This window comes from Mixophyes fleayi, chromosome 6 (genome assembly GCF_038048845.1).
Source record: "Mixophyes fleayi isolate aMixFle1 chromosome 6, aMixFle1.hap1, whole genome shotgun sequence".
In the NCBI taxonomy this organism is placed as follows: Eukaryota; Metazoa; Chordata; class Amphibia; order Anura; family Limnodynastidae; genus Mixophyes; species Mixophyes fleayi.
Window position 1 is genome coordinate 111455827 of NC_134407.1, and position 22398 is coordinate 111478224.

Sequence of the window (22398 nt, forward strand, 5' to 3'; positions counted from 1 at the left end):
TCATCCAATTATACGACTTCAACACTTGCACCACTTTTCCTTTCAGCTACCGCTGTGTGCCACTGTTACCTACATGTGCTATATATACTGTTTTGTGCTTTTCAAAACTCAAAGACACCCATTGATGATGCAGATGACGCAGCACAACATTTTGACATCTGGTCTGGTCTATTGTAAAAGAATTGACCAAAAACCATGACACCTCGGCCGTAACTCCACCTGATCTTACTATCAACTATCAACATCCAAAGAATGGTGGAGCATTATTATAATTTTTTTTAACGGTATAAAGACAACAGTTTTATTATCAAAGAACAGCGTTGCTTGCAGAAGTAATGTAAGCATGGATGACTAAACAGATGTGTATATGTATTATTTAAACCTTCCACTTTGCATCAGTATTACACAAAGTGTTTGTAATCTGCAGTTTACGTCAAAGGTACATAGCTATATTTTTTTTGCGGGGGGGGGGGGTGGAGCCAATTCGAAGTTCAGTGATTCCTTGCTTTTTGCAAGATCAGATATACTCATGTCAGACTGATCACACCCAATTTTTGGACACCTGATGGATTTACCCTTCTGAAGCTTGTTTTCAATCATCCTTTCAATTGCTTCTCTCTCGTACATATGACCACATAGTTTTTTCACTGGGTTCATAATCTCCAACTGTGTTATAGGAGTGCTCTAGGTGGCGGCAATCTCCTCGTCGTCATCTTCCACATTTTCGTCTGCAGGGGTCGGTGACACATCCATTTGTTTTCTCAGGTCTCTTAGCTGTTCTTTAACTTGACATGTTTATCATCCTGCCTCAGGACCTTCTCTGTATTTTTCTTCTGAAGAGCTCTTGTGTACAAGCTCTCCTAAATCTGGGATCTCATCTGGTGGGTCACGTTTTAACTTAAGTGCGGTCTCTTCAACTGCATCTATATATTGGTTTAAATCTCTGTTCAATGCAGCTTATTCCAACATGATGGATTCCATGCAGCCCACACGTTCCGTGTCACAGTCTACCTGAAGCAGATGTAATGTCACTCTAGTTGTAATATTCATTCCTGTGTCTACATAAGTTTGGCAGTTCTTCAGGGATGAGAGGGAGGTATCCAGAGAGAAGAAGCAGATTAAAGATGCAGCACGAGCGGACATGCTTTAACAATGTCGAGTTTATTAACAGCACTGTTGGACTTAAGGCAGCTCAGCTATTGGTAGCTTGTTATATGGGGTCCCAAACAAACCAAGCACTTCAGCCACAAAAGTGGCACTCCTTGTTGCTGGAGTTCTTGCTTTGTTAAACTGTACATGTCCACACTGCTGTGTGGAAATGTTTCCTAGATGTGCTATGAACTGCTGTGTGTTTGTGTTGTTGCTTTGTTGCTTAGCATCCAGCTGCTCACTTTAGTCTTTGTCTAAAAGTGGATGAAAATAATATTGTGGCCTGTGAGGTGGTCAAATTGACTGGAAATGACTGGAAATTAGTGTTATTGGGGTTAATTATAATGTATGAACACAAAAAGAGCAAAATTATGTGATTTTAGCATATTTTAGCTATTTTTCTAAAACACACAGATTCAAAACCAAAACCAAACAACGGGGGTCAGTGAACATCTCTACTTGTAATATGAGTGCAAATTATTTGGAGAAGAACAAAATGTTACTGACATCATCATCATCAGCTCGCATACTTGCACTGGGCTTATGGGACATAAAAAGATACACCTCCCCAAAGGTATATCTTAAAGATATGTCAAAGTCAAAATCAGAAGCATCTCTAAGGGGCATGGTTGTTTTGCATCTCCATAATGGTGCTGTACTGAACTTACACATGTACGTATCTGAAACTTGTCTCTAAGCTCAACTGCAAGATATGTGCAGCCCACTCCATGCACTGTGTGGCTAATTTTGCATCCAGCTCTAAAATCAGGCCCCTTATGTTTTTCAGAAATCTGCTACTAAAACTGAGAATCTTTTTTTTTCTATTTAGAGTCCAACTAAAACTAAAAGCAGACTGGGCATAATTTGCTCTTTATTTTTTCTAATCTTTCTTTTGGGACAGCAACCTTCTCAAATGATTCTTTAGGAAACAAAAAATATTGTGCATTGAGTTTTTTTTATTTACAGTGCAAAGTATGTCATTTGATGCAATAAACAATTAATTTTATACCAAAACAAACCGCAGCCATTGTAATAAACAAAAGTAAATGTTTGTTTTTAATGACAGATGTTGAGGCTAAGACTTTAATCAGTAACCTTTCTTTTCATCACACAGCCTCCATGACTCATCCCAACATACCTCAGAATCACAATCAGTCAGAAAAATTGTGGGTCATTACTGGAATCTTTCATATATTGTCCTTGTATCAAGGGATTGCTTTAATATGAGGTGTTTTATTTATATGTACTGTGTATTGATCCACTTGATCAAGCTTGTGTTCTATATCCTGCTGTCATTGAAATCATAAGAGGGGAGACTACCCCTTCTTAAACTGTCATTGGCCAACTGGAGATAACATTCTTTGTCAGCCTCAGTCACAGATGTGGGAAGAAAAGTGTCAGGCTCTGTCCCTTCTTCCTTGCTGCCATGTAGGGACAGTCACATGTCTTCTATTGCCAGGCACGTCCTGTTGCTCAACAAAAGTATTCTTCCCCCCTCCGGCCGTCCTTCCGGCATGCGCATCCTATTGCCTGGTGGAGGTCTGTGACGTCACCGGACACTTAAGACTCCTAATTAGCCTTCCTATATAAAGAGGGTATTAGGTCTCACCCTATTCCAGCTCTCATGTTCCAGTGTCTTTTACCTGCTTACCATCTCCCCATTCAAAGCATCCAGTTATTCCTTTGTTCATGACTTGGCTTTAATAGTGGCTATTACCTTGGATTCTGATTCTGATGCTACCACTCAGCTTCTGACCACTGGCTTTACTGACCACTGTTTGGATATTGATTCTGTATTTCGATCTCAGCTGGCTTGAACCCAAACCACCTGATTATTCTCTGTTCACCTATTTACTTTGCTAGTAACGGACTTGGAGAACCACGATCTGCACATCTCTTGCACTAAAGTCCAAACCTCCTTGGGCTAGTCTCCACACCTCCTAGCTCAGTAGTGTAAATACTGACAAGTAGCTACCATCCCCTGCCTAAATCTGTAACAGTATACTCTGACCATGATGGATGGTACTGGTGAAACTTCTGCCAGAACAATAGGAGTGTGTTCAAGAGGGTCTCGCCTGGATTCCCTCCAGAGTTCTCTTGCCTCTTTACAGACCGCTCCAGATTCAATGGCTCCATCCACAGCCCCTTTGTCTAGAAGCTTACATATTCCCCCTTTGGAGAAATACGACAGTGACCCCAAGAAAGGTAGGGGCTTTTGAATCAGTGCGCCATCCAGTTTGAGTGGAGTCCCGAGAACTTCTTGTTCGAGAACTCCATGGTGGCCTATATCAATTCACTACTCACCAGTCAAGTTCTTGCCTGGACCTCTCCACTATAGGAATGCAATGATCTGATTCTTTAGCATTCCACTTACTTCATTGCGCCCTTCCACAAGATCTTCAATAAACTTGGCTGCGTCACCTCTGCAGCCTACAGTCTGCTAAATTTACATCAGATATCTGTTCCTGTGGGTCAATATGCAGCACAATTTCGTACCCTGGCCTCTGAAATTAAATGGAACAATGAGGCATTGGTGACTACCTTCTGGCAGGGCATAACCGCATAAACTATCTTCTGTCCTGGACAACCTTCTTTCCATATGCATAAAAGCAGACATCGGCTTCAGTGAGTGCTCTCAGGAAAGAGAACTACATGCACCTTCTCACACCCTGGTTCCAGAACATCACTCCAGTTCCAGAAGAACCTAAGCAGATCGCTCGATCCCAACTCACCAAAGAGGAACATGAGAATCGGGACAAGAACATCTTCTGCCTCTACTGTGGGCAATGGGACACCTCTTGCCCCAGGAGACTGAAAAATGCAATCTCTAAGGTGGCTCGAGGGAGGCCGACATAGGAATTGTGAGATCTACTCCCTGTTCTCACAACCAACCTGATCTTCTTATGCCTGTCACGCTTTACTCTCCTAGTGGACCCTTGGTGACCTCTGCCTTTGTGTTTTTTGGATCTGCTGGGAACATTTTTGCCACTCTGGTGATTCAAGTTCACCTGCCACTGTAGTCCTTGCTCATTAACTACTGATGGCACCTATGTCTCTAATGGTTCCATCTCCTGCATTACCAATACTGTCCGGCTGCTGGTAGGAGTTCTTCATACAGAGTGGATTAGGTTGCTGGTCTCACGGCAGTACATCAACCCCATCATTTTGGGGTTACCTTGGTTGAGAATCCATTCTCCACAGTTCGATTGACAGCTCACGCAGGTTTCTTCCTGGGGTTTTCAATGTAACAAGCAATGCCTTTCTTTCTTAATAAGGTATTTTGCGACTTTCTTTACCACTTTGTGATGGTCTCCTAATCTTCTCTCAAGATTTACAGTCACATTAGACTCATTTCAAAGAGGTCCTTACTCGATTACACCAGCACCATCTCTACTGTAACTTGGAGAAATGCCTCTTTGAATCTCCGCAATTGCAATTTATGAAATTACCTTTTATAGGACTACAAATGGTTCCAGAAAAGGTAGTGGCTATCATCAAGTGGCATAACCCCAGGGTTGGAAAGCCATCCACCGCTTTTTTGGCTTTGCCAATTATCGGCAATTCAATAAGGGCCTCTCCACCCTCATAGCTCCCATCACCAGTCTAACACAGAAGGGTGCCCATCTGAAGTCCTAGCTGCCTGAGACAACTGCAGCTTTCAGGTCCCTGAAAAAGCATTTCCCTCGGCACCTATTCTTAAACAGCCTAACAAAAACAACCCCTCTTCTTGGAGGTAGATGCCTCTTCGGTGGGAATTGAAGCGGTCCTCTCACAGGAATCTTCCCCGGGGAAGAACCATCCAAATTTACCCCCAATGAAAAGAACTATGGTATTGGGGCAAGGAGCTACTTGTATCAAAGCCATTTTGGAAGAGTGGGGTCACCGTTTGGAGGGAGCCAATTACCCAGTTACTATCTTTACTGGCCACAAGAATCTCACTTACCTCCAAAGTGCTCAATCCATATAAGGCCTGGTGGTAATTGTTCTATTTACGTTTTAAGTTAATTATGACCTTAAGTCCAAGCTCCAAAAACTCTCAGGCAGATGATCTCAATGATTCTATTACCGGTATTACCAGGAGTTCTTCATACTGAGTGGATTAGGTTCTTCACCATAGGGCCTAATTTGCGCACAGCAATCATCTTCCTGAGTCTACCTGTACCACACCATTCTTTATCATTTATGGAGCACATCCTACTCTACCTAACTTCGCTGCCAGTCCCAGCTCTTTTGTTCCAGAAGCTGACAACGTGATAGGTGACTGTGCTCACATCTGGTCTCAAGCCAAGACTAATCTCATCAGTACAGTTTGCAGATAGTCATCAAAGAACCTTCACCCTCCTTCACAATGGTGTCAAAGTTTGTCTTTCCACCAAGAATTAAAAACTTTGGGTACCTTCTATGAAGTTAGCTCCTTACTTCATCGTTCCTTTCACCATCATTCAAGTCATTAACCCTGTAACTTATAAACTTCATTCACCCTCCTCCCTCAAAATCCATAACGCCTTCATATTTACAACTATCACAAATGAAACCATTGGTTCTCAATGAATTCATCATGGTACCCTTTTGCCCATCTAATTAGCCTCCCTAGTTAAAGAGGACTCAGGCACGATTACAGTGCCAGAGTATTAGGTCTCATCTGGCTCCAGCGCCCATCCTTGTTCCAGTATCTTATACCTTCTTCACAAACAGTTATACTCTTAAGCGCTCGTGCACCAGGGACCAAAATTATTAATTTTATAGTCCCATGTCGCTACCTATCTTAAACTTCTAAACAATAAATACTTAATACTGATAAAACATTAAATACACAATAAAAAATTAATAGACACTAATGTCCTAGTAATCGAAGTGTAGATGTGGTATACACTTAGGGCTAGATTTACTAAACTGCGGGTTTGAAAAAGTGTAGATGTTGCCTATGGCAACCAATCAGATTCTAGCTGTCATTTATTTAGTGCATTCTACAAAATGACAGCTAGAATCTGATTGGTTGCCATAGGGAACATCTCCCCTTTTTTAAACCCACAGTTTAGTAAATCTAGCCCTTAGTATTAGAAACACACAGTCACAAATTTGTTGTATATCATCAAACTCTTAAATAGCGCTATCACATGATAGCGCTCTCTAAATGATAGACATGGGATCTATATGTACTTCTTATTTATAGATGTTATTTATCTCAGCTCCATCTGGAATGCTGTAAAATAATGGAGCTCCTAGCACTGTAGTGAAAGTACTGGCAAGTAGCTGCCATCTCCTGCCTAAATCCGTGACAAGGGGCTAAAATTGGAGTCGATCGTACAACATTACAGTACATTGCTCAGTCTGAGAATACATATTTATGCTTCTTTTTACAGATCCAATGTCTCTTTAACAAGGCTGTACAGCAACACGGTCTCAGTTGCTGATCATCTGTTACTCCATTAACAATACTAGGCTGTTTTTTACTAACTATAGCTAGTAGTTCCAGCAAATAGAGACTGAGATTACAGCTCATGATGTGTGGTGGATTATGAAAAGTGAAAAACCTTTTGGAAAAAACTTTCGTGCACAATTTCATCCTCAAACATAGAGATTTAATAACAGTCATATATCCAAGTTAGACCATACCTGCCCACTTTTAAGATTTCTCCCCCTTGAGATCCTGGGGATAAATCACGTGACATGGGGCAGGAGGAGGGCCTCCCTAGTTAAAAAGGACTCAGGCACGATTACAGTGCCAGAGTATTAGGTAGTAGAAATTCACGGCATTGAATGGAGAGGGGGGAATTTAATGATATGATAAAGCCACGCCCCCTCCATCCACTTGCTGTTAATTTCGCCAACTTTCGGGAGCCATTAGTCTACATTCATCCGCCCCTTCCTTGCCACTTTCCAGCAAAAATTGCATGCAATTACGTTTATAGGCGTTTTTACGTTTACGTTTTTAAATTCTTTTCTGAACATGCACAGAGCTACTTCACACAAGATACAGCACGCAAAGGGATTTACATCCGAAGATGGATCAGGCCCTTTATGCCCTACCGTAAAGTTTGACATTCTACACAGTTAAAAAAAACTCAAAGAGAAATTTGCTTCATTTTGAAAACCTCATTTTTATTAGTAATTCAGATGGATCTCCATTAGGTTCCTTCATCTGCAAGTGTTTCTTGCGGTTATTTTAGTGTTGCTTAATCCAGCGGTACTTGTATTATTATAAATGTAAATCTTAAATAATGAAAATAAATAATACAAAAAAAACAAACCTCCATTTATGTTGCATTTTATAGAATATGTTCCTTCCCTTTTTCACATACCTGTCTGATTATAATGGATTATAATCTAACACCCTGGGAACATCAATACTGTGGTGATTGCACTCACACAGTCATTTGTTGCTGCAAGGCTCCTGTAGTCTAGGGGAGGAGCGCTGTACACTGTCATTTGAGAAACGAGGTGTAGGCAGCCAATGCTGTCCGCATATAAGTGGCCATCACGTATTACTGGATTTGGCCACATCACCCATTGATAGAATATACAGCTTGTAGTACAATAATCTGTCAATGGATGACACATCCATATCAAGTAGTATGCGATGCCACTGACTATGCACGGACTGCATAGGCTCCTGCACCGCGTTTGCCACTGGACCAACAGGTTCCCTCCCACTACAACAAACCTTTGTGGGAGTAGATGCTACCTCAGTGGTTACACATTGCCGGTGTCTTCTGCTTGCTGGTCTTATGTTTCGTTGCTGATTGGTTGGATCCTGGAATGTTGGGGTCCTGTTTGGATAAGAGATAGTTATTATTCATCTTCTGAAAAGTTGAGCAGTGAGTGAAGAATCTAGGCCTTCCTCCCCACATCCAGACAAACATTAAATCAGTAGCTTTTTCTGTTTAATAAACAGGCCTACTTCCACCCAATCAACTCCAGAATTTAATTATAGCATTTAGGTGTAATGTCTATTTTCCTCCATATAGCCCCGACATCAAACTAATAGCACCCATGTTTAATTAGACCTCCTTCCTCCTAACCAGTCGACATTAAATTAAAAGCCTCCTGCTCCCCAACCAATCCCCTATAATTTAATAACATTTAATGACATTCCCATTTAATAAACAAACATAACTCCACCATTAGTCCAAACATTAAATTAATAACCTCTGCCTTTAGCAAACAAACCGACTTAATCCCTCACTAGCCCCAACATTAAATTATGGGTTGCAACTTTCCTCACATTTAATAGCGATTATTATTGCACATTAATATTTTACTGATTTATTTTTTTATATTACTTATGTTTTTACAGTATGTATCATATTATGAAAAATCCCCCCTTTTCTCCACCCTCCTGCACCCTGAAATCTCTAGCCTTCTTTTCTCACTAGCCCCCTCTTCTCATCAGCCCCCTCTTGTCTCCTGCCCCCTCTTCTCAATAGCCCCCTCTAGTCTCCAGCCCCCCTTTCTCATCAGCCCCCCCATCCCCTTTTCACCATCCCCCTATAATTTAATTACCTGAGGGTTCCAGAGCTTTTTTCTCCTTCCCGCGTCTGTGTTGGGTCCTCTTGTCAAAGCAGCTCCTGTGTTCTGGGCCGCCCGTAACTACTATACTAACTATTGAGAGAGAGAGCCAGCGCATCGGCTCTCTCACTGCAGCGTCCTGACTTCTTTTTTTCACGTCAGGACGCTGCAGTGAGAGAGATAGTTAGTATAGTAGTTACAGGCCCGCGGGTGTGGCGCCCAAAATGTAATATGGAAGACCGGCACAGCCCACCCCTGGATGTCTTCAGTATGGAATTTTTTGGACTTACACAATAATTATTTTTTTTTGTACATACGCAGTCATCATTATCAGAGTTTATTTATTAGGAACCACAGATTACAGAGAGTCTTATAACAAGGATATAGAAATACAAAACAAATACATACAGTATATAAAAATACAATATAGCATATCACATGTACAGTACAATGCAACAGGGATATACAGACAGGAGACAAAAGGGCAGAGAGTACCCTGACCATGAGAGCTTAAATTACAGAGGGAGGCTAGAGGGTCCACTTTTACCCTGGTAAACAGCCAGTAAACAAACATCTAAGAGTAAATTGCACAGACATCTCCAGACATCAGCTGCTTAATTAGAGATACATTGTGGTCCTATATGTTTCCTTTATTACAGGAGCTTTTCAACATGCTGCAGTCCCAGCCAAAGGAGTAGGATGCTGCAGAGAAATGCCATTCGGAGAACCCCTCCACTGCCCAAGGGTCGACTCAATGGGACTACAGGGCCAGCATATAAGCAACTGGAGGAGCCTGGGCTTATAGATCAGGATACAATAACTTGCCAAGGGTAGGTGATAAAAACCACTAGAGCATGAAAATGCAATATCAATCTCAAGATTAAAAAATGGAGAAACTTGTCTACTTTAATCTGTCTTCTGAGTCGTGACTTTCTCATGTTCCCTAAGCATGAAACATTAAAATCAAAGAAATATTTTACACATAGATGGATAGAGGAGAAAGCTTCTTTAATTTTCTAATGACTTTACCGTCAAGCAGTATCAAAATTCTTAATTTGTTCTTCATTTTTTGAATCATAACAGTTTGACATTTTTTACGTTGATAGTTTGTGAATAATAGCACAACATTGTCTGATAGCTTAATTATCACTTGGATTCACTGCAACTGTGTTTATATATAGCTAACCTTCGGAAAGTGAGACCTATGTAGTTGCATAGGGTATGTCAATACTATTTGCTGAATTGTTTATTTAAGTAGCTAGAGAACTTACCAGTATGGCAAAAAGCAGAAACTGCAATTTCATACCATATTATAAATTATGCTTGCTTTCCAACTTCCAGGGGTAAACAATTACCCTTTGCACTCTTTACTTCCTGTGTGAATGGAAAATTACTTCCTGCAGTGAGCTGGAAGCTGTTTATGATGTTTGCAATATACTAAATTACAGAAACTTGTGTTTAGCTAGAGATGGTCACTGACCCCCGTGTTTTGGTTTTGGATTCGGTTTTGGATCTGGATTACCGTTGTGTTTTGGTTTTGGTTTTGGTTTTGCAGAACCACCATTCTGGGGAAACTACTGGAAGGTATTTTAAGGGACAGTATTCAGGATTACTTGGTACGCAATAAAATTATTAGTGGGAATCAACATGGATTTGTGAGGGATAGGTCATGTCAAACTAATCTAATTAGTTAGTGGGAACTTAGACCAGGGCAGGACAGTAGATGTGGTCTACTTAGATTTTGCAAAGGCCTTTGATACAGTGCCACACAAGAGGTTGGTTTACAAAATAAGGGAACTGGGTCTAGAAATCAAAATTTGTACTTGAATCGAAAACTGGTTAGAGAATAGGGAACAGAGAGTTGTGATAAATGGAACATTTTCTAATTGGTCAAAAGTCTTAAGTGGAGTACCTCAAGGTTCCGTGCTGGGACCACTCCTTTTTAATATATTTATTAATGACCTTGGTGATGGTTTAGAGAGTAAAGTTTCTATTTTTGCAGATGACACTAAACTCTGTAAGGTAATAAAATCAGAGCAAGATGTAGCTTCTCTACAGAGGGACTTAAATAAACTGGAGGATTGGGCGGCTAAATGGAATATGAGGTTTAACACAGATAAATGTAAGGTTATGCATTCAGGGATCAAAAACAAGAATGCAATCTATAAATTAAATGGAATTAATTTGGGAGAATCTATAATGGAAAAGGATTTGGGAGTGCTCGTAGACAGTAGACTTAGAAATAGTGCTCAATGTCAAGCAGCAGCTGCAAGGGCAAACAAAGTATTGGCATGCATAAAAAGGGGCATAGATGCAAGGGAAGACAGTGTAATTTTGCCACTGTATAAATCATTGGTAAGACCTCATCTTGAATATGCAGTACAGTTCTGGGCACCACTCTATAAAAAAGATAATTTGGAACTAGAAAGGGTTCAGAGAAGGGCGACAAAATTGATAAAGGGTATGGAGTCATTAAGTTATGAGGAAAGGTTAGCCAGTTTAGGCATGTTTACTTTAGAAAAGAGGTGTCTAAGGGGAAATATGATTACTATGTACAAATACATTAGGGGTCAATACAGAGAGCTTTCATGGGAACTTTTTACCCCAAGGACCATACACAGGACACGTGGTCATCCCCTAGGGTTAGAGGAGACGAAATTTCACAACCAGCAAAGGAAGGGGTTCTTTACAGTAAGGGCAGTCAAGATATGGAATTCATTGCCAGGGAAGGTTGTGATGGCAGATTCAATAGATATGTTTAAGAAAGGGTTAGACAAATTTTTAGTCAATAGATATGTTTAAGAAAGGGTTAGACAAATTTTTAGCGGAAAGGTGTATCCAGGGATACGACCGTTAATTTAAGATAAAGAATAGTAGTGGATATAGGGTAAAATTGGATTGCAATATTGAGTCTGGGGGGATTTTCAAAATTGAAACAGATGGGCGGTTGCCTACTCTGGATTAATTTCAAATATAAGTGCAGGATCGCAGGAGATCCAAAATAGGTTGAACTTGATGGACTGGTGTCTTTTTTCAACCTCATCAACTATGTTACTATGTTACCATTGCGTGATTTGGTTTTGGTTTTGGTTTTGGTTTTGTTTGGTTTTGTTTTGCTATATTGTTGGAAAATCAATGTTTTTGAGCCTAAAATAACCCAATTTAGTGCTCCAACTGTTTTAGAGATAAGTAATCTAAATCATCCAAAAAACAGTTTAATTCTTCGTTGGTAGGCCTTCATTTATTCTACACACAAAACAGATTGTCTTCCTCTCCATCTATGCATATTGGCAATGCAGCCATCGTCTTTGGATGTATATTACACCCTACACTTATAGTTAAATATGTAAAGAAATGGAAAAAGGCAGTTTGCTTTCTGTCTCTATAGACCCCCCTCCACTTGTTTAAAAAAACAAAAAATTCAGCCGTTATAGACTGTACAATATTAATTGAAATGCACAAAGCCAGTTTGGTTTCTGTCTCTCTAGGCCTCCCTCCACTTGTATAAAATACCAAAAAATTCAGCCGTTATAGACTGTACAATATTAAGAGAAATGGACAAAGCCAGTTTGGGGTCACTCTGTCTATGACACCCTACCCTTAAGGATAAATTGCCCAAACTGCAGCCTTTCAAGACAGTACGTGATATGGAAATGCCACAAGTCCCTTTCCTCTTTGGGGGTAGATTGCACCCTACACTACATAGAAAGTTTTAAAAAGATGTTATCGTCATCATTTTCAGCTTCATCCTCACCCTCACCCTCATCAGTGTGTACGTCATCATCACAGACTATCAATTCATCGCCGCTTGAATCCGCCATTAGAGAGCAGTCAATGCTTGGATGTCTTGGATGATGAAGGCCTTCCTCGTGGAAGATGTAGTTCATTTTTATAAACATAATTTTTTACAAATTTTTTGGAAGTAACCTTCTACGGCGATCACTGACTAAGTTCCCTGCTGTGCTGAACACTCGTTCAGAGTAGACACTGGAGGGTGGGCAGCTTAGGTATTGCAAAGCAAGTTTGTACATGGGTTTCCAAATGGCCTGCTTTTCTTCCCAGTAAGGAAAGGGATTGTCTGACATTTCCATATCAACTACCTCTTGAAAGTAATCCTCCACCATCCTTTGCATGTTTATGCTCGTATTGGATGGAGTTATGGGCAAAGTGACACATTTTTTGGAAGAATCCTTCAAACCAGCCCAGATGTTAAATTGTTCTGGTCTGCCCCCTGCGTCTTCCCTGCTTCTTTTAGGGAAATTTAATTTTTTACGAGCAGCAGCAGCTTGAGAAAGTAAAGGAGGACACGTCGTCAAGCCGAGGCCCAGTTCAGCGGCCAACTTGCTGAGCAATAGCTCCTTGCAAAAGTTCACATCTCGCTCATTTACAAGTAAAGACTCAATGTAGGTTTTAAACCTTGGATCAAGCACAGTGGCCAAAACTTACTGATCCGAGTTCAAGATCTTAATAACTCGAGGATCATTGTGAAGCGAATTAACTACTTGATCGACAAGGCCAACATACTTTGCTGAATTGCTTGCTTTCAGCTACTCCTTCATTTTTTTCTGCTTTTCCAATAGTCTAATTAAAGGAATGACTTGGCTCAAACTTGCAGAGTCTGCACTCACCTCACACATCACAACTTCAAATGCTTTCAGCACCTTGCACAGCACTGAAAGGATTCCCCACTGTGCAAGAGTGAAATACATCCCCCCTCCTTTCCCAATGTCATGGCTTGTGCAATATGCTTGGATGGCTTTGCGCTGTTCCTCTATCCTCTGAAGCATGTACAGGGTGGAATTCCACCTAGTTACCACCTCTTGCATAAGTTGGTGGCAGGGCAAGTTAAACTGCTCTTGGAGCTGCTGTAACACATGCTGTGGCTGAATGCCTGAAATGGCCTGAAATTTTACAGGCCACCGAAAGCATCTCCTCCATCACATATCTGTGGTTAATTGGACAGTGGGCAGAATGGCATTTTTCAGCGCAATCTCTACATTTTTACAAACTTTTTGGTATAGTTGTGGAATTGCTTTACGGGAGAAATGGTGTCGCAATGGAATTCTGTAACGCGGACACAAAACCTCAATTAACTGTGAAAAACCAGCTGCGTTTATTGTGGAGATTGGACGCAGATCTAACACTAACATTGCAGCCATGGCGACTGGGTGACTGCTGTCATATTTGCTTCCCCTCGCAAATGATTGTTTCACAGTTAATTGCTGAAATGTAGGACTGCTCATTTTCTTGACCTGCCTCTGAGATGATGATTCAACCCCAGCAGCAACAGCAGCAGTGGGACTAACACTTTCTTCAAAAGAATCAATAATAGTGCAGGAGTCATCCAGCCGTAAGTGGGATGCCGGGTTAACTCCGAGCGCTACTGAGGATATTGATGAGGATGGTGTGGTGGGTGTATTTTGTAGCCATCGGGATGTCGGTGAGCGGAGGGTCTTAGCTGATGATGGAGTGCTTGTATTTTTTTGGGAAGAACTTTCAGCTTTTCCCAACACTTTGCCATGAACTCTCGTTAAATGGCGTAACATAGACGAGGTTCCAAGATGGTTAAGGTCCCTCCCTCGACTGACTGTGGCTTGACATACACTAGAAATGGCTATACAATTGTTGTCTGGATTTGGGTAGAAATAATTCCACACATAAGAAGTGGATTTTTGTTTTATGCCCAGGCATGACAATGGCCTTTTTCTTGTCACATGCCAGAACTGCTGCCACTGGTGCAGGACTTACACAACCAACCTCATCCTCATCAACATCCTCATTAGCGCCCTCGTCGCCTACACAAATTTCCCCCTCATCCTCTTCTAATTCCAAAGTGGCATCCTCAATTTGGGTATCACCAGCTACACTCGGGCTATTAAGGCACACATCAGCAGAATGCTCACGATTAGACATCCCACTGTTGGATGGACTCTCCACAGGGATTGTTGTCATTTGTGAATCAGAGCAAACATTCTCCTCTAATGCCTTACTGTTATCTTGCAGCTCGGCTTTGACGCGTAACAGTAGTTGTGCACCAATTGTAGGCTGGGTAACTTTTTGGGATCTGCCACTAATAGGCAAAGGTGAAGGCCTCATTCTCTCTTTGCCACTGCATGTGGCATGATTGCAATTTTTTTTTATCGGCACTTAACTTTTGCTAAGTAACACTTCTTTTTCGCTTCAATACAGTAAACTTTTTTTTGTTTTTTGCACTGATTTGGAAACACTCTGTTGTTTGACATCGCCTTGGCCAGAAGACGTACTGGGAACACTAACATCAGGACTGGTGACAGAACCTGGTTGCTCATTCTAATTATATGAGGACTGCTTTGAATCCATTCTGAGTGCAAAGCACTTGTAGTGCTAAAAATTAGTTGGCAGATACTGCTGACAGATATGACTTTTGACAGCCAGAAATATTTATGCACAATTATGGGGGACACCCCAAAAGCACTGAGGAGTGCTAAAAATTAGTTGGTAGATACTGCTGACGGATATGACCTTTGACAGCCAGAAATATTTATGCACAATTATAGGGGACACCCCAAAAGCACTGAGGAGTGCTAAAAATTAGTTGGTAGATACAGCTGACAGATATGACTTTTGACAGCCAGAAATATTTATGCACAATTATAGGGGACACCCCAAAAGCACTGAGGCGTGCTAAAAATTAGTTGGTAGATACTGCTGACAGATATGACTTTTGAAGCCAGAAATATTTATGCACAATTATGGGGGACACCCCAAAAGCATTGAGGAGTGCTAAAAATTAGTTGGTAGATACTGCTGACAGATATGACTTTTGACAGCCAGAAATATTTATGTACAATTATGGGGGACACCCCAAAAGCACTGGGGAGTGCTAAAAATTAGTTGGTAGATACTGCTGACGGATATGACTTTTGACAGCCAGAAATATTTATGCACAATTATAGGGGACACCCCAAAAGCACTGAGGAGTGCTAAAAATTAGTTGGTAGATACAGCTGACAGATATGACTTTTGAAGCCAGAAATATTTATGCACAATTATGGGGGACACCCCAAAAGCATTGAGGAGTGCTAAAAATTAGTTGGTAGATACTGCTGACGGATATGACTTTTGACAGCCAGAAATATTTATGCACAATTATAGGGGACACCCCAAAAGCACTGAGGAGTGCTAAAAATTAGTTGGTAGATACAGCTGACAGATATGACTTTTGACAGCCAGAAATATTTATGCACAATTATGGGGGACACCCCAAAAGCACTGAGGAGTGCTAAAAATTAGTTGGTAGATACTGCTGACAGATATGACTTTTGAAGCCAGAAATATTTATGCACAATTATGGGGGACACCCCAAAAGCATTGAGGAGTGCTAAAAATTAGTTGGTAGATATTGCTGACAGATATGACTTTTGACAGCCAGAAATATTTATGCACAATTATGGGGGACACCCCAAAAGCACTGAGGAGTGCCAAATATTAACAAAAAATAATAAACCTCTATCCTCCTCTCTTTAGCGATTTTGGTTAGAGCAATTGCAAGAACAATATTGTATTCTCTGTCCCTGCTCTAATCAGCCTGTGACTACACCCTGCTCTCTCCCTCTGTCAAATTGCGATGGATTGCTGTGGAGGCGTGTATTTATAATGTTGAAGTATTGCGAGAACCGAGCCCCGAGATCCGACGACGTCACAATGACGTTCGGCCTCGATTTCGATTCGGAACGGGTGGGAGAGTACCGAGCTACTCAGCTCGGTACTCGGATACCCAAAGTTCGGGTGGGTTCAGTTCTCAGGGAATCGGACCCACCCATCTCTAGTTTAAATAGTGAAATGTTACAACTCTTAAAATTTTGATTCCCATTTATTTTGTAATTGCATATTTCAACAACAATATACTTGTTGTGATGTTATTATATGTCTGATCACAAGGGTTTTCATTTGCATGGCGCTCACTTGAGGAGATTGGAATGAGCAAGTCATTTCAATATATTGTAAGACATATGGTTTACCTTAACATTTTTTGTGGAAATAGTACTGCAGTTAAACTCAATCTTGGAATAAAGGAATTCCTACCCCATTCTCAGCTGTACCTCATGAGACAATGCAACAGACATAAAATTCAAGCTGCTTAATCAAAGATCAGTATTAGCTAGAGTGTCTGAAAGCCTCCTTTAGTTGCCAGGACGTATTGTCCAGAAATTAGTTAAATTGCAAGGGTGCACTTTCCCACATATTGGTAGCACAATAATGTGAATTTACATAACTTGAATAAACTTTACATAAAAAATAGATGTTCTTATATTGTATAAAATAGAAAAGGAAGTTGCTCGATCAATTTATAGGCTGACAGCAGGTGCTTGAAAGGGTGGGGTTATCCTGAAAGGAGCAAATGCAGAGAAAAATCCCCTAGCACACAGCTGTTAGCCAGTTACAAAGCTGCTATTTCTACTTGTACATAAAATTGCAGAATTCTTAGTTACACACATTTGCAAATGCATGCTAAACCACCAGCCACGTCACGGCGCTTCTGCTAATAGGGTGGCAGAAAGCAACTATGCTGTGGGATAAGGTAAAGCAATTGATTGTTTGCTGCTAAAAGTTCAACAGCTACATATGGGGGCAGATTTAATTCTAAAAAAAAAAATGCGTAGTGTCCCGCAACGGAGGCGAGACATTACTCAGTGATTTTTTTTAGTGACTGTACCACTGACTTTTGCTCGCGCCCGATAGAGAGGCGAACAAACATCAGCAGTACTCTTTACCGTTATAACATTGCGGCCAGTTGAATACCCCCCATGGAGTCACAGGTTTTCCAACTGTATGGTAGACTGTTGGGTAGATAATTATGACAGTATCTACAATTTCCTTTCACTGGTGCTGTCAACTGTCAGTACATCTCCAGAAAAAATAAACAGTTATCTAATAGTAAAAAGAAAAAGGATTAAGCAGAAATCTAATAGCCACCTGGCACTGAGAAACAATAATTAGTATAATTATTACTGTTGTGTTTGGACTTCTTAGAAATTTGAAATGTATATATACAGTCCTTGATTTTCTTTACTGTCTAGAAGCTTACTGCTTGCATTCCCTATTAGAGTTTATAATATTGTGTCAGTAGAAACATCTAGTTGTCAGAAAATTGTTTCTAAAATCATTAATAAGAATAAGAATAAAAATAATAATATATATACCTGCAAATGCTGAAAGGCGTGTCAATTCATATTGAATTACAAGTCTTTCAATCGGCACCATCTTTGTTATATGTTTTTTGCAAAGTGCAAGACATTTTACTGTTTCCTTGGCAACAAGGTTTTCTAGACATTGCACATGTAGGCAGTTACTAATTATATATATATATATATATATAATTACACAACAAATAGATAATTCAGCGCGTAACTCTGAGTAGATAAAAAGTTCCAATATAGTCTCTATAGAAAACGTTATGCCTTTGTATGGGCGGCTGCCGATTCCCACAATCCAGGTGGTGAGCTGGAAAAATCTAGAGCAAAACAAGAGGATGGGGCGCCACATAATGTAATACTGTATTTTAAGAGGCACAAATACAGTGACTTTTCCACAAGCACGGAAGTGATATACTCCACGTGTAGATAGTGGAATAGTATTGTAAGATAGCAGAGTTGGCCCAAAGACCAGTGATCAGATAGAAATGATAGAGAAACCAACACTCTAAAGCACCAACACCTTATAAGTGCAATATGCGTACCCGATGTTAAAGCTTTATAGCTTATCTATACAGTTGAATATAGATGTACACCCTTTTAAGCGTCAACACCCTGTGCATATGATATATGTGTACCAGATAATAAATCTTTATGGCTTATCTGTAGACTTAGCAGCTGGCATTCTTCACCAGGCAGGATCTCTGTATTGGTCTCAAAGTTAGAGGAAAAAAGACCATCATAATGTAGTATATTAGAATTACACAATTTATTTCAATGATAACCTTGAGGTATCAAACTCACATAGATAAAATATAAAAGCGCAGTATACAACAGATGTTGTCCACAAACAGGATCATATACCAGTGGGAATTTATCGCAGATAAAGAACTGCTACTTTAAATATACTTGCAGTCTTCACTGTCACTCCGCTGGTAAATATATTGTCCAAAAGTCCCTCAATGCGTTTCGTCTTTGCAATCAAAGACTTCATCAGGAGGTAGTTGAAATATATATATATATATATATATATAATATAAATGTCTAGTGGCGTGCGTTAGTCTGTCTGTGTGTGGAAAAAAAAACAAGCTGCAGCGCCACCTGCTGGGCAGAGTTATACACTGACCTATATATTTCTTGAAGGAGAAGTGACAATTGGGAGTGGTTGGTGGTTGCCGGGGGTGACAGTGGGGAGTTTTTAACACCTTAAGTAGCTTGATTTGACTAGAATGCATGAGTATCATGCACGCGATAACTGACCTACTAAATTCTTAGTGTGTGTGGGGAAAAAAAACTCAAAAAGGGCTGAAATTTGGTATACTGACATTATTGACGAGTTGAGGGGTCAAACTCATTTTCGTGAGGTAATTTTACCTCATGAACACACGTGTACAGTGGCGGATCCAGGGGGGTGCGATCGGGGCAATCGCCCCCCTAGCAGGGGTTTGCTGCCGACGGCTGCACAGTATGTGCAGGTCCGTTTGGCAGTGACAGTGTGCTGCCCGGCTGCTCTGATTGTGTTTTAAACACAATCAGAGCAGCCGGGCAGCACACTGCCCCTGCCTGTCACTGCCGAGCGGACCTGCACATACTGTGCAGCCCCCGGCAGCCTCAGAAGTCGGAAAGGGGGCAGGGCCTAAATCGCCCCGCCCTAACATCCCCCCGGGGAACAAACATTTTCTAGATCCGCCCCTGCATGTGTAGCAGCGTGTGTTAGTGTGTGTGTGTCTGTGGAAAAAACTATTTTCTCAGAAAGGGCTCATCCGAATGACCTGAAATTTGGTATACTGACATTATTTGACAAAAAATGCATGAGTATCATGCACGGGTTAACTTGTGTGTGTATATATATATATATATATATATATATATATATATATATATATACATATATATATATAGATATACGTACACGTATACATATATATACACATATATACACAAACCAGGGCCGGATTTACCGCTAGGCAACCTAGGCACCTGCCTAGGGCCTAGCGGCTCTCGGGGGGCACAGCTGAGGGGGTCGGGTGCCGCGAATCGGGGGAGGGGGGGTCGGGTGCCGCAAATCGGGTCCCGGCAGCCTCTTCTCCTCTCAGTGTCTCAGTGATAGAGAGAGAGGAGGAGAGGCTGTCGGGACCCGACGAGCGATCACGTGACTTTTTTTTTTTTTAATCTCTTTGGACTGACCGAGGAGGAGCAGCGTGCCGGAGAAGAAAGGTAAGTAAAACAACGGAGGGACAGAGGTGGTGATGGTGAAGGGGCACAGAAGTGGTGATGGTGATGGGCACAGAGGTGGTGATGGGCACAGAAGTGGTGATGGTGAAGAGCACAGAGGTGGTGATGGTGAAGGGGCACAGAATTGGTGATTGTGATTGGCACAGAGGTGGTGATGGTGAAGGGCACAGAGGTGATGATGGTGAAGGGCACAGAGGTGGTGATGGTGAAGAGGCACAGAGGTGGTGATGGGCACAGAAGTGGTGATGGTGAAGGGCACGGAGGTGGTGATGGTGAAGGGGCACAGAGGTGGTGATGGGCACAGAAGTGGTGATGATGAAGGGCATAGAAGTGGTGATGGTGAAGGGGCACAGAGGTGGTGATGGTGAAGAGGCACAGAGGTGGTGATGGTGAAGGGGCACAGAATTGGTGATAGTGATTGGCACAGAGGTGGTGATGGTGAAGGGCACAGAGGTGGTGATGGTGAAGGGCACAGAGGTGGTGATGGTGAAGAGGCACAGAGGTGGTGATGGGCACAGAAGTGGTGATGGTGAAGGGCACAGAGGTGGTGATGGTGAAGGGGCACAGAGGTGGTGATGGGCACAGAAGTGGTGATGATGAAGGGCATAGAAGTGGTGATGGTGAAGGGGCACAGAGGTGGTGATGGTGAAGAGGCACAGAGGTGGTGATGGTGAAGGGGCACAGAATTGGTGATAGTGATTGGCACAGAGGTGGTGATGGTGAAGGGCACAGAGGTGGTGATGGTGAAGGGCACAGAGGTGGTGATGTAAAGAGGCACAGAGGTGGTGATGGGCACAGAGGTGGTGATGGTGATGGGCATAGCGGTGGTGATTGTGAAGGGCACAGAGGTGGTGATGGTGAAGAGGCACAGAGGTGGTAATGGTGATTGGCACAGAAGTGGTGATGGTTAAGGGCACAGAGGTGATGGTGAAGAGGCACAGAGGTGGTGATGGTGATTGGCACAGAAGTGGTGATGGTGAAGGGCACAGAGGTGGTGATGGGCACAGAGGTGGTGATGGTGATTAGCACAGAGGTGGTGATGGTGATGGGCACAGAGGTGATGGTGAAAGGGCACATGTGATATTGTGAAGGGGCAGAAGTGACAATGAAGGGGCACAGTGTGATGATAGAGGGACAAAAGTGACAAGAGCACATACTTGGATTTATGCGTATAATTTTTGCAAACAACTTAAGTAAGTATTTCTGCCCTGACTTCAATATTTATTAAGTTGTTTTGACCCAACTACTTAAAAAAACGGGACTGCTATATGGTAGGCTGCAAAAATATAGTGCTATGGATTGTTTCAGGGAGGGGGTCCCAAAACAGTATCCTGCCTAGGGCCCTATGAGGTCTAAATCCGGCTCTGACACAAACACATATATATATATATATACATACACACATATATGTTATAAATAGCCGCAGTTTATGTAAACATGTATATCTTTTGCTCCTGATGAAGTCTTGGGTGTTACAAGACGAAACGCGTTGAGCGGTATCCAGCGTTAGTTCCATTACCTCATGTGAGTGCTTTTATACTTTTTATTAAAATATTTTTGCATACACATTGAATTATCTTCTTTTTTCAATCTTATGCATTTTCGCCACGTGTATGAGGCTGGGATTGTGAAGTCATTGATGTTGCATATGTCTTAAGTACCTAGACGTGAAATCTACATGATTTTTGGTACGCAGATTTTATTACACATTTGTTGCACTCATTTGGGTGTCCTGTCTATGATAATCTGAGACAATAATCTTAGACACTCCATAGGATTGTGGGGTATTTGGTGAACGGCCCTTACCAATTACATTTCAGTGTTACATTATGTTTGCTCTTTTCATATTGTATGACTGATTGGTGGAGATTTGGAGGACTATAAGAAGAGCAGAGACTGCTCCATCTTTTCCTGGAGACCCATTGCTGCTTACCTTACGGTACGTATATTATTACGCATTTCCACCTTGTATATTTGATATTCCACTTAGAGGCACCCTGCCTGTCTTTGTATTACAGCATTGCATCCGTCCGGACCAACCATCTGGTTTCAGGCTACTGAGGCTGCCACTCTTTCGAGAGTAAAGTGATTTTTATGGATTTTATATGTGGGACTGATACTATATTATTTTAATTCAAAGTTGTCACGCTGTGGTGATTAGCGCCAGATATATCTTTTATTTTGATTGTATCATTTTTGGTTTTTTAGATATTGGCTGCTGTTACTCTCGTTTGTATATTGCACAATGTGGAAGTCAGCAAACAGGATTAACTCAAGAAATAATTTAAGTCAAAAAATCTTTGATGACAACTTAGAAAAAGTTGACAAAAAT

At 41.4% G+C, this 22398-nt stretch overlaps 1 protein-coding gene across 3 annotated transcripts in view; it reads left to right on the top strand.

Annotated features, from left to right (window-relative positions):
- NRG3 (neuregulin 3) overlaps positions 1 to 22398 on the top strand; it is a 1349256-nt gene that overhangs the window by 1248643 nt on the left and 78215 nt on the right. For 2 of the 3 annotated variants that reach the window (XM_075217161.1, XM_075217160.1), the window contains exon 8: positions 9318 to 9488. The exons of the other annotated variant lie outside the window; for it this stretch is intronic. In XM_075217161.1, coding sequence (XP_075073262.1) covers positions 9318 to 9488 — 171 coding nt within the window. The remainder of the gene's footprint in view (positions 1 to 9317; positions 9489 to 22398) is intronic. 3 annotated transcript variants of the gene reach the window in all.